The sequence below is a fragment of the Pyxicephalus adspersus genome, chromosome 2, assembly GCF_032062135.1.
Source record: "Pyxicephalus adspersus chromosome 2, UCB_Pads_2.0, whole genome shotgun sequence".
Taxonomy (NCBI): Eukaryota; Metazoa; Chordata; class Amphibia; order Anura; family Pyxicephalidae; genus Pyxicephalus; species Pyxicephalus adspersus.
In genome coordinates, this window is record NC_092859.1 from 80299200 (window position 1) to 80311871 (window position 12672).

Here is a 12672-nt window from a genome sequence, read left to right on the forward strand (position 1 = left end):
GTCTATTATCTTAAGTCTTGGAGAGCTTTGATAAATCAGACCCAGTGGTGCCTGATTTATTAACTTCCTTGGTGGTATTCCCGAGTGTGGCTCGAGGTTAATTTCCAGTGCCAAAATCGGTAACCCCGAGCCACACTCGGGGTGGAATTGCAAGGGAGTTTAAAACTCCTACCTGGTTCTCACGTTCCAGAGGTGTCCTCCAGCGATGCCCATGGCGTCCTTCAGAGATGCCTGCGGCGTCCTCTAGCAATGCTTGGCATCTGCTTCCCCTGGTAATGCCGGCCAGTCATTGCCAGGCTACACAGATGTCAGCCAGCATCTGTGTCCCCGGCGTGTGAATGTTGGGAACGTGAGGCCAGGGGAAGCAGATGCCAGCTGGGCACCTGCTTGCGAGCCTTAGACTGGAGGGCGGGACGGTTGAGCAGGTAGGCAGGACCAGGCGGGAAATTTAAAATGTATTGAGTATTTTTAAATGTACTGCTCTTATATTTAAAAATACTCATTATTTATACTGCCAGGAAGGTTAAGACTCTCCAAAGCTGTAGAGGATACACTTTCGTCAGTGAACCTCAGTGAACCAGCAAACCTGGAATGGATCTGGTCCAGGATTAAAAACATTTGCTAATGAATAGCAAATTACTTTAATGAAATTCATTCCAGTTTTGTGGGATCCCCCAGCTTCACTGATGAAAGTGTACCTTCCCCAGCTTTAGAGAGCTTTAATAAATCAGGCCCAGTGTGTTTACCAATATAGATTTGGTCACATAACCTGAATATTTTTTTTAGGGGTTCAGCCTGCTTATCAGGTTCCTTTACATTGTTTTTCTCCCTGTCTCTTCTTGGAGTATTCCAGGGCAACCTTAAGCCAGCCAGGGAAGGAGAAAGAAGGGGGGAGGGGGATCCTATCAGATTGTTCCCTCTGCCTATGTTTAATATATTCAGACTACATCAATATGCATCTCGGTTTCAAGGAAGGGTAAAATTCCAGACTGTCACAGTCTTTAAACTATTGAAAAAAAAACAACTACGGTATTTTGATTGCAGTCACTACTGGATCAATTAGACATCATTCACAGTTCATGACCATATGTGATAAGGAAATATATTGATCCAAAATACTAAGGGCCTGTGTCAACATTTTTTTTTTTTTACTTTTGATGAACTTTCCTTTCTCACACAAGCCCTTAGGAATACAAAACTGATCAAATCACTGAAAATGCACGCAGGTCATAAGGAGTTTAATTGCAGGTCAAGGGCGCATGTCAATGAATTTTAAATGATCTCAGAAATATCTCAAACTGATGTCAATTTGGTGGCATCAACACAAGTCTTTTGACATAGGCCATAAAACTGTGAATGTATATGTATGTATTCTGTTTTAAAATGCATATAATATCACCTTTATTTAAACATGGATAAAAGATAATAGATATAAAACACATTTTACATTATGTATATAAAACACTTTTTGCTTTTGTAGTTCCAAGTGACCCACCAAGAAACTTATCATACAAAAACATTAGTTCCTCCTCAGTGATGATTTTTTGGAGTGCACCGATAAAACCAAATGGAGTGATACAGTATTATTCTTTATATTATCAGAATTCTTCCAAAACCTACATCAAGGTAAGGATATTAAAATCAAATTTTAGTTGGCTTTTCCTATTTGCCTTTGCTATATTATTCAGTGCAAAGGGGATCTTTAAAAATGTTTTGGTTGACTGCATACACGTTTAAAATAGATTATATATTGTATTTTTCACTTTTTTTTTTCACTAAAATCAGTTTTTCTTACCCGCATGGCAAATAAATAACTTTGGAATGTCTAGTAAAGAAATGTCTGGTAAGATGTATTGCTAGTTGTTTGTTTAATTGTGAAATGCTCATTTTTTTCTAAAATGCAGGTGTTATACAAAATGGCATTTGTTTAAATACATCCTATAGTCCAATGCTTCCAAAAAATCTAGGAAAGGTTCCTTTATTTGTACAACTTGGGCAATACGGTGGCTCAGTGTTTAGCACTCTGACGTTTGCAGTGCTGGGTCCCAGGTTTGAATTTCTACCAGGACACTATCTGCATGGAGTTTGCAGATTCTCCCCTAGTTTGTGTGGGTTTCCTTCGGGTATTCCAGTTTTCTCCCACATTCCAAAAACATGCAGTTAGAATAATTGGCTTCCCCCTAAAATTCACTGTATTAAAGACATATGACTATGGTAGAAACATGAGATTGTGAGCCCCTTTGAGGGACAGCTAGTGACATGACTATGGACTGTAAAATGCTGCATAATATGTTGACTCTATATAAATACTGTGTAACAAAAAACTTCAAACAAAGCCCACTTTACATTCAGATAGGCTTGGGAATTGCTTGCTAACTATCGTAAAGCTACGTACACACGCCAAATTTTTCTCGCCCTATAATCCGTTCAGGGCCGATATCAGGCGAGAATCTGGTGTGCGTACAGCCCACGTTGTTCATCATCCATTGATCTGTCCTGGCGGATCCACGTACGATGAACGATGAGTGATCCTAATGCAAGGGATGGGGGAGTGAGCGCAGCAGGGTGCCCTCCCCAAAGAGCAGAACAGTGCTCGTTCATGCATCGTGCGGTTCTTATCGTTGGAAAGGATCATAAAAGATCCTTTCCAAGGACAAGAATTGCACGTGTGTACGCAGCTTTAGCCGTTAATTGTTATCTGCATCACTATTGGGGAGACTTCTTAACCTGTCAGTGACAACTGGCAATGAACTAATATGTCTCCAATGGAAATGCAGAAGGAAAAGAACACTAATGAATAATAATATTATTGCTGTATTGAGATAGGATAAAAAAACGTTTGCCCATTGTCTTGTTTGCCTCTAGGACCTATACATTATTTCGGGTTTGCCTTTCATGATTGGTACAAGTTAGTAACAGATAAAAAAAAGTTTCTTGCAGCAATATTTTTAAATTACAAGGTGGAAATAGCCTGGATTTATAAACTGTCTGTTAGAAATCTGCTTCATAGAACAAATGTCTTGCTAGAAAGGCAAAACATCCTAGCTGACCATCTGGCTACAAACAGACTTATAGGTTTGTGTACACATCCTTCCCAAATTGGTTTTATGAATGTGAGAAAATGTTGCAAACCCTGTAACTAAGCAAATTCATTAAAAGTGTGCAAATAACAATCAGGATGCAGTTCTCTCCAAAGCAAAAGTAGCAACAAATGCTGCAGTGGATAAAAGGAACATGCTAATTAGGGTGCTATACAGCCAGTGGTAGCTTCACAGGATAGTTTTTCTTATACTGAACATATGCAAGCTAAATGTATAGGATAATATCCTAACATTGATATTTTATAGTGCATTTAAACATTACTTTTCATCTTAACCTAAATTTAATATTTTGTCGCTTTACCCAAACCTCATTATTTACCAGATTTTAGTGCAAATGAGTAATACCTATCATCTCAAAATAACATAAAATATGTCATCTGCGTGTCATTTTTTTTAAGCCAGGCTTCCTGATAGTAACAAAGACAAAATATGACGGCACACAGAGCATTTGTCATGACTCCCATTAGAAATGCATGTGACAATTCATAAATATAATTATAACATTGGTACAGAGAATTGTCACTCCAACTGAAAATGCCTGAACAGGGTCCATCATAGCAGGATCACTGGCAAACAGTTTAATAAAACAGATTTTTAAAACAATTGAAAGTTTAAAGATTAAATTTACATAAAAAAAAAACCTTAAATCGTAAGTAAACTTATTGGTGGGGGGTGAGCTTCTGTTATAATCAACAAGCATGCACATAATACTTTCAGATTATGGCACGTACTCACCTTGTGCTGTGGCCCTGCAAGGATTACAGGTCCACGACCTGTCATTGTTGCAGAAATGGGAGTCCCATCTTCACCATCAGCTCCACGGCATACTTTCATGGAGAAGGAAATTCCCTGCACTGATTGGATGATTGCATGCCTCTTTTGCCAAATAGTACTACCTCCTGGTGTTTTTTTGTTTTTTCGGTTAAGGTCCTCTTTACCAGTAAAGATTACATTTTAATTAGGACCACACCCTCTGATTATTGACCTTTTCCTGTTGTCATTTATATGCTGGCCTACTTATTTAAAAATGACTACTGCCATTTAGATTTATTGGCATTCACTTAGTTCTCACTAACTCTGGCTACACAAATATATATTTTTTTTTATTGCCTATGCAGCCGGCAAATGCTACATAATATATAGTATATAGCATATTCATTGAACATTGTATTTAAATTGAGTATATAATACAATATATTAAAAAATGTTGATTTCTTGGAATATGCTTCATTTTTTCTACTAGTGCATAGTCTTTATTCATTGATCATTTATATTGATTTTAAGATATATTTATTGCAGGCTGTGTTTTGCTGTGTGGTGTTACATTATTACAATGCAACAAATATCATATTTTTTGCTTTTCTATTGTAATAAAAGTTAAGAAGAAAAATAATTGACTTTTTTTGCACCTAATTCTATTTTGTAGAACCTCACATCCAATGATTTCAGTTTTGATAGTAATGGATTTTTGGCCATAATTGATGGTCTGGCAAAGTTCAGTCACTACAAGTTCTGGATAACTGCAAGCACTGTATTTGGAGATGGTAACCAAGCTAGTGAGATTATTGAAGTTTACACAGAGCAAGATGGTAGGTTAACAATAAAATCCCTTTCTGGTGTACAGTTGTGTAGAAAATCTATTTGTATGTATTTGGCCCAAATGAGAGATGTAATGCATAAAGTCTTAGAGACAAAAATAATTACATTTATTTGTATCTGTGGTTATGTGTGAATAGTCATGAATCACAGCAGAGCTTACTCATACAAGGTTTTATTGGGCCCAAGCCTGTAGATTTACTTTATGTATTATTTGTCTTCTCTAGTCCCTGAAACAACACCTATGATCAGAGAATGCAAGAATCTAACATCAACTTCAGTCTTGGTATCGTGGGATCCTCCAGAACGTCCAAACGGTATTATAACTGGTTACTACTTACAGATTTATGGACCACAGGGAAACAAGTCTTTTCCTGATACTATGCAAGTTTCCATCATTTTAAAGGATCTTGAACCTTTTACCCAGTATTTTATATTTGTGGCTGCAAGAACAATAAAAGGAACGGGTCCTTCTATCCAGCTTCCATTTCTCACAGATGAAGCAGGTAATAGTCTTTTGACATATTTGTGCTAAATTAAAATCATCAGAAAAGTGATCCTTCATAATCCTCTACATGTTTCCAGTTTCATTGTCTTTGTCTTCTTTCTCATATTTCTTCTTGAATTATTACATTTCTCTAACAAGGTCAGAACTGTTCATGATACGTTCTTCTTTGGTGCTTAAATTTCATTGCTTTGACAGGTTCAGCTATGCTACAAAAGCTGTACTTAAATCGGTAGCATTTTTTCATTTTATCCTTTTCAGGTTGACCAAAATTCACAATGAGAGCAATGAGTAGTTTAATGTTTTGTCATAAGAAGGATTATTTAATTATACCCTATGGTAGCATTCATTGTTATTTTATCCTGAATGCACTTACAACCTTTTTTGCATTGCTGTTCTAGCTAAATACTTATCTGAATATTTTTCTGTTTTTCTGGTTTAAATCTTTACTGTTTTCACCTTCATATTGAATCATATTGCTAATATGTACACGGCATAATCTACATTTCCTGTCTTGTGAAAAATAACTTGATGATGTTGTTTTGAAAGTTCAATACAATGACTTTCTAGATATAAAAGAAGAAGGTTACAATAACCTAACTATGTATGAACAGTCTTTGGCGGAAAAATTACTAAAAATGTTAAATGGTCTAATCTGGTCCTGGATTTCCACTGCAATTAAGTAGTACAGATTGGTCAAGGATACACATCCAGTTTGGTAATCTGCCATGGATAAGCCACTATTCTGACCTCTCTTTCATTCAGTTGTGCCTTACAGCACTTTCTTCTGCAGTAGGGCTTATTTGGCTCCTAGTTCTTCCCTTGACCAGTTTGCATTTTGTTGTGCAGGAAATTACAGGAATCTCTTATAATGACAAATTAAAAAAAGACAAAATCAAGTACCAGTTTTGTTTGGAAATAAATCTAATGATTTATTAACGTAAACATGTATACATATTTGATTAATATATCTGACTGGAATGCTACTTTAAAAGAAATTCTTACAAATATTTTTTTATCATAAGTTAAAAAGCACTGTGAAAACTACACTTTTTGCATTTGCAGAACCGTCAGTTCCTCCTTACAATCTGACTTTCATTAATGCAAGTGACAGTTCTGCTTGGCTGCAATGGATCCCTAGCCCAAGACCAAATGGTATTGTGCTCATGTACAGCTTTAGGATTGTGGAAAACAGCAGTCAGGCTGTATTTTTTCAGGTAAATATATCTATATCCTTGGGGGGGGGGTTACTATAAAGCCAAAATATTATTCATTAATTTTGCATCTAGTGGAAGACAGTTAGGCTATGTTTAGACTGTAGGTAGGAAGTATTGGGGAGGCAGTGAGTGGTTCAATAGAGAATGAAGGGGAGCCTGCTGTCATATTTGTTTGCTGCCCTTTTTCTTGCTTGGTAGATCTGTCCCTCTATTTGTCTTGGTGACTATTATCAATTAAAAAGAAATTAACACAATTCCTTATTTAGATCCCCTACACATTTATGGATCTAAATAAAGGAGAAAACCAAAACTGTTAGGGTGGTCTGCAAACTGTTAGTGGTATTTTTTCTTTGATTTTGTTGTACAAATAAATATTTTTCAATAATTTTACACACAGACCTAATTCTAATATTATATATATAGTTTTATACAAATTATATATTGTATTATTATATATATACAGTTATTTAAACAATACAAGGAAAGGCTGGATGGTTTGTGGTTTACCAAACAAAAGAAAGAAAAGATGGTGTGATGTTTCCTGCTTTAAAATTTTTTTTTAATTGGTTGACGCCTAGAGTTCTCTTGCTCAAGTTACACAGATATGTAAATGTTGATGCTTAGTCCTACCCACAGTATTCTTTCAACCATAGGAGCTAACTTTCAAGTGCCAATAACATGACAATTTCTTTATTTATTTCTCAGAATATATCCAGTGCTCAGACAGTAGGAAAGCTTACCAATTTGGATCCCTTTAAAACCTATATAGCCAGTGTATCTGCTTTTACAAAAGCAGGCAATGGTAATCAATTCAGCAATACTATTCAGTTCACTACAGAGGAGTCCGGTATGTATAAATGTATATATTGACATATTGAACGCCTATCATTATCTGTACTACTTAGCATTGTTTTTCCAATGATCTGATTTTATGACATTGATTTAATACATTTGTTTGTGAATGTAAAATCTGTTTTTTCTTAAAAGCCCCAGACTTGGTCCAGAATATGCGTTGTGTGGCAACAAGTTGGCAGTCCATATTAATCCAGTGGGATCCACCAGCTCGCCCAAATGGGAAAATAACTCAGTACATCCTAACATTTCAAAATGTTGCTACCTTTGTGTCCGCCACTGATAATGCCTACACATTTAGAGATCTACTGTCCAATACCACGTATAACTTCTCTGTTCATGCTGCAAATTCGGCTGGAGAGGGAAGAGAAGACGCATGCAACGCAACAACAAAGTCAGAAGAAGGTACTTTATTTTTCCTTAAAGTTAACATGTTCTTAATCCACATGCAAGTAAAGATAAAAAATTATGGAATGCTATATTTTTTATTTAGAAGTCCTTTTATAGCAAGTTGGCTTTTACCTATAAGGTTCCTGTTTTACAGCTGGTAAAATGTGGTTAAATATGGCTGTTGTGCTTTAGGTTTTATTCCTGTCAGTTACAAACTCATATTTTCTGACAAGCACAAGTCTTCATTGCAATTCAGTAAACCCAAAAACAACATGTAGAATCATATAGGTAAAAAGGTCATGCATGTCTATACATGTTTTTACATCAGAATTTACCATAGAACTTAAGACATTTTTTAACTACTGGTTAAGGCTATGAATTTATTTTTATTGTATAAAATTTAAAAGACATTAATGAGTATAAGAGGAGAGTGTAAAGGAAGCCATGAGGACACCACAATAAAAGTTACAGATTCTAAAAGTTTAATCAACGAAAGTTAGAGGTATACAGGACAACCAACATGTTTCATTGTATAGACTATCCACCTTCATCAGGACTTAAGAGTTCTTTAGCTGAACTCAGCGGGGGTATTTTGTAGGTGTATACATTTAATTTTCTTCTTGCCTTTTTTTTGTCAATTGCTGCATTTTCCTTATAATTGCAACTGCATGCATTTGCATAGAGGAAAGTTTGACTAAAATGCCATTCAACAAGAGCACATGCATAAAAATAGCATCTTATTTGTTGTTGTTATGCTGGATCTCTTCAGAATCTCTAAAGGTACACTCCCCAATATTTTAATTCCTCATCAATAGCTAAAATGATACCTCTAAAACAGTGGGTAAATAAACACACATGCTGATACATATCTTTATAACCAATACCTACATTATAATCACAAGCAGAATAACAGAGTTAAGGTTTTGATTCTTTTGAATTGGAAATCATTTTATAGCTGCTGTCAGTTTTTTTTATTAATGGTGTTCTGGCATTAGTCATGGTTACAGAGCCAGCACTGAGTCATTGACAGTACATTTATTTTTGACACAAGGTGAAATCAGATTAGCTTCACTGTCTCAGAACGGAGTCTCTGGCTAACATTACTTGTATTTTCTAATGATTCTAGCCATGGCACTAAAATATCCTTGACAACTACTAGTATTATTTGACTATATCATAGGCAAGCAAAAAGGTTTGTGAAGTTTCATGCAAAATGATATTGTGCTGTTGTGGTTTTTTGATGGTGCTAATATATACTATAGGGCCAGCATATGAAAGCAATCTTTCTTTGTTACTACAGTGAAGTGTTGTGTGTGATGCAGTGCCCCTGTATTACTATTTTACCATGTGTTACATTTTATCAATGTAACCCATAAATAGCCAATGGGGCATTATGGTGAGCACAAGTGACACTAAGAACTCACCATTACCCACTGTATTTTCATTATTATATACTGCTTCTCTTCCTCTTGGATCAAATTATTTTTTTTTACAGATTGTGACAAAATATACTTAGTGTCAGAAAATAAATGTCATGAAATCTTCATGTGCACACAGGATCCAACTAGGTCATCATTGTGTGCTTTTATATTAAAATGAAACATATTTACAACTGTAACAATTGTGCACTAGTCTAACAACCCACTGTGGACTATGCTTGCTGAAGTATATGACATTTCAATTTGTGGAATACAGCATTTACATTATTAAACATTCTCTGGGGTAGAATATTCCTAGCCCATGTATTTTCATTGGCAGCGATTTATCACCACCAAAGAATCTTTAGTAAATTTCAAAATCATTGCTGTATAAATAGACCTCTAGAATGTCAGTGGATCAAATATTACAAATTGTGAATAAAAGTTCATACTCTGTTCCACTAACTAAATGCTACTTGACAAAGAAACAACATCTTTGCAACACTCAGTGCAACCTTGCTGTCTAACATAAACTGTAATACAAATCTGACAGTGGAGATGATCTTACATAATAACATTAGAGGTATTGTTTCATGACCTTTAAATTGTATCTGCCTTATGCCTGGGATTATTAAGTGAACTGGGAAGCAATGGTCAAAGCACTCTGAAATTTGCAACCTGCTTTAGTCTGGTAAAGTGCATAGGAGCACAACTGTGTATATTTTCGGACATCTGTGTTCCAAATCCAAGTGTCTTTGCAGTAGTTGGCTTTGTTGACATATAACATGCAGGTGTCACTACTGGTAATACAAGTAAAAAGTAATTACATTTCCAGAGGCAAAATTTGAATAAAGAAAACAACTTGACCAAAAAAAAGCTTAGGTACACTTATAACTACTTCTGACTATAAGAAATCAAAATATTCTATTAAGTGGGAACATAAGTTTTCTCTTCTTTGACCATCATAATTTATAGACAGAATTGGGATAAAAATTGTGGCAGGTTATTTAAACACAGAAAGATGTAGTTATACATACCAAGGGGAATACTTCACAATTTATAAGGGTTGGTTTACTAAAATAGTTTAGGCTGTTCTCTTAGCAAGGTAAATTCATCTGCAAGTGATAATTTATTTAGTTTAGGGCCTGAGTTGGAACTCTGCTGACTTTACTACTTAAGTCAACCAATCATGTACATTCACAAATCATGTTTTTAATAACATTTCCTTTCACATGATTAGGTAGTTGCAAACTGAAATTTCACCACATTCACTAAGCCAAGGGAATTATTCCTTGTTGATGGATTTTTCGCGTGTGGTCCTAAAACACCAGTATTTACCTTGTGAAAATACATTTTTCCAAAAGTTTTTGAAGCAAACTTCTTGGAGTCCTGGTAACTTTAATAGGGGCATGTCAAAACTCTGTAGAGAAACCACTGCCTTCACATATCAATAGAAATAACTCGACATACATTTTTTGTTCACAGTTTATTTATGAGTTGTTAAATAGCTAAATGCCCTATTCATTTACTGGCCTCTTTATTAGTTACACCTCCTCAACTGTTTGTTAATAGAAATATGTGATTAGTCATTCAACTCAATATATTATGGCGTGGAAATATTTTCAAGGAGACCTACTGAAATTCAAACCAAGCATCAGAGTGTGGAATAAAGGCAATTTATATGTTTAATGTGGCATGGTTTTTGGGACCAAGCTGGCTGGTCTGAGTATTTCAGAAACTGTTAATCTGCTCAAATAACCACCCGTTAAAACTAAGGTATACAGAAGGGTATCGCTGAACACACAACACACTAAGCAGAAGGGTTAAAGCAAAAGTAGACCGCTCCAGGTTCCTCACCTCTTAGTCAAGAACAATCACCTGAGGCACATAGACTCGGGAAAAGTGGACAAGAGAAGAAAAAGGTATTTCCTAGTTTAATAAGGTATTGCCTGGTTTAAGTCTTGATTTCTGCTGTAACAGAATTTGGTTTCAATAACATGAAGACATGGATCCATCTACCTTCTATCAATGGCTCAGACTGTTGATATAATGGTGTGGAGGATACTTTCTTGGCACCATTTCAGCACTTTCCTTAGTTCCAACTGAGCATTGTAAAAAGTAGTACTGTTGATCATCAGGTGACCATTCTAAACCCTTTTTGAATGCAGTGTATTCATTTTCTATCAGCTACTTTGTGCAGGAAAATGTGCCATGTCACAAAGCTCAAGTCATCTTAAAACAATTTCCTGAACATAACAATGAGTTGACTGTACTCAAATGGCTCGGCAGTCACCAGATCTTAACCCAATAGAGCACCTCAGAGATGTGGGGGAATGGAAGATTCGCATCTTGGATGTGCAGCTGACAAATCTGTAGCCACTGCATGATGCTGTCATGACAAGATGGACCAAAATCCCTAAAGAATGTTTCCAGCACCTTTTAAAATATATGCCACATTACAGTAGCTCTGTACGCTAACAGGGGGTTCTAATCCATTGGTAGCACAGTGAATCTAATAAAGTCAGAAAATATATTTCTACTTGTATGTATGCCTACAAGGGTGCATGATTGTAATTAAAAACTTGCCCAAAATTACTCCTTTATACTACTTTCTTGTTACTTGGAGATACTTTCTTGCCAAGGGATTTGACACTTCTGTAATTGTATCCTGTTTATCAGTTACAGTAACAGCAGTACAGGTTTCCCTAGAACATTAGTATCAATAACCACAAAATTCCAGTTGCCAATTAATAATGAAGAGTGGAAATTGCTATCCACAGTATTGCTGAGTGCTGCAACCTGCATTTTGGGTTTTTTTCCTAACATACAGGCCACAATATGAGGTCTATAGAGACTCTTTAGGGTTTTTAGAGGTTTAGTACAGCAGAGAGATTGGAGCAGAGTCAGTCATGTGACTTTGACAGGGGTGGGCTCTCCTCCCTCTTGGACCTCCAAAGGCAAATTTGTGAATTCACAAATGTGCAAAATGTGCTGTGCATTATACATGTGCAGAGTGTTTTTTTTATGGCCAAATAGCCACTTTTTAAGTGTATACCCAAGTAGTCCATGTTCCTTTTTTCAAGTGTTGAATATGCTAAATATTTGCCTACAAGAATCGCTAATAACACATAGTAATTATAAGGACTTCATCTCAATTAAAAAAATTTAATCTACTGATTGTTATGTTCACTATATTTTTACTTTATTCTTAAATTTGTGTCCAAAGTTGTCAGCCCTTTATAGAGAATGTTTTACACATGTGCTGCATTTTAAAGAAAGATGTTTACATTTATGATTAACATGACATTGGGTTTAGTATAGAAGAGATAAATATAAAACATATATGAAATATATGGAGGCGATGTGCTCCTGGAGCAGACATTGATCGCTTCATCTTGGTGGATTCCACTTTAGTAAATGAAAACAAGCTGTGCTGCAAGTATAGGATACATGGAACGACGTGACCAAATTAATACCAGCTGTGGCTGAAAGCACTGATGAGTTTTTTTTTTTTTTCATTCTTAAAGAATGGAAATCCAATTCTCCATGCTAAAGCAACCATAATCCTGTTTGTATCTGTAATTCAATAGTAC

The 12672-nt window shown here is 35.7% G+C and overlaps 1 protein-coding gene across 1 annotated transcript in view; it reads left to right on the forward strand.

The window, feature by feature from the left end:
* The window catches only part of PTPRQ (protein tyrosine phosphatase receptor type Q), a gene marked incomplete at its 3' end in the record, with an annotated part of 149680 nt that overhangs the window by 80440 nt on the left and 56568 nt on the right, over nt 1–12672 (forward strand). Inside the window, 6 exon segments of the mRNA XM_072401206.1 lie at nt 1481–1626; nt 4528–4690; nt 4925–5203; nt 6268–6419; nt 7125–7266; nt 7407–7676. Of these exon segments, the coding sequence (XP_072257307.1) occupies nt 1481–1626; nt 4528–4690; nt 4925–5203; nt 6268–6419; nt 7125–7266; nt 7407–7676 (1152 nt within the window).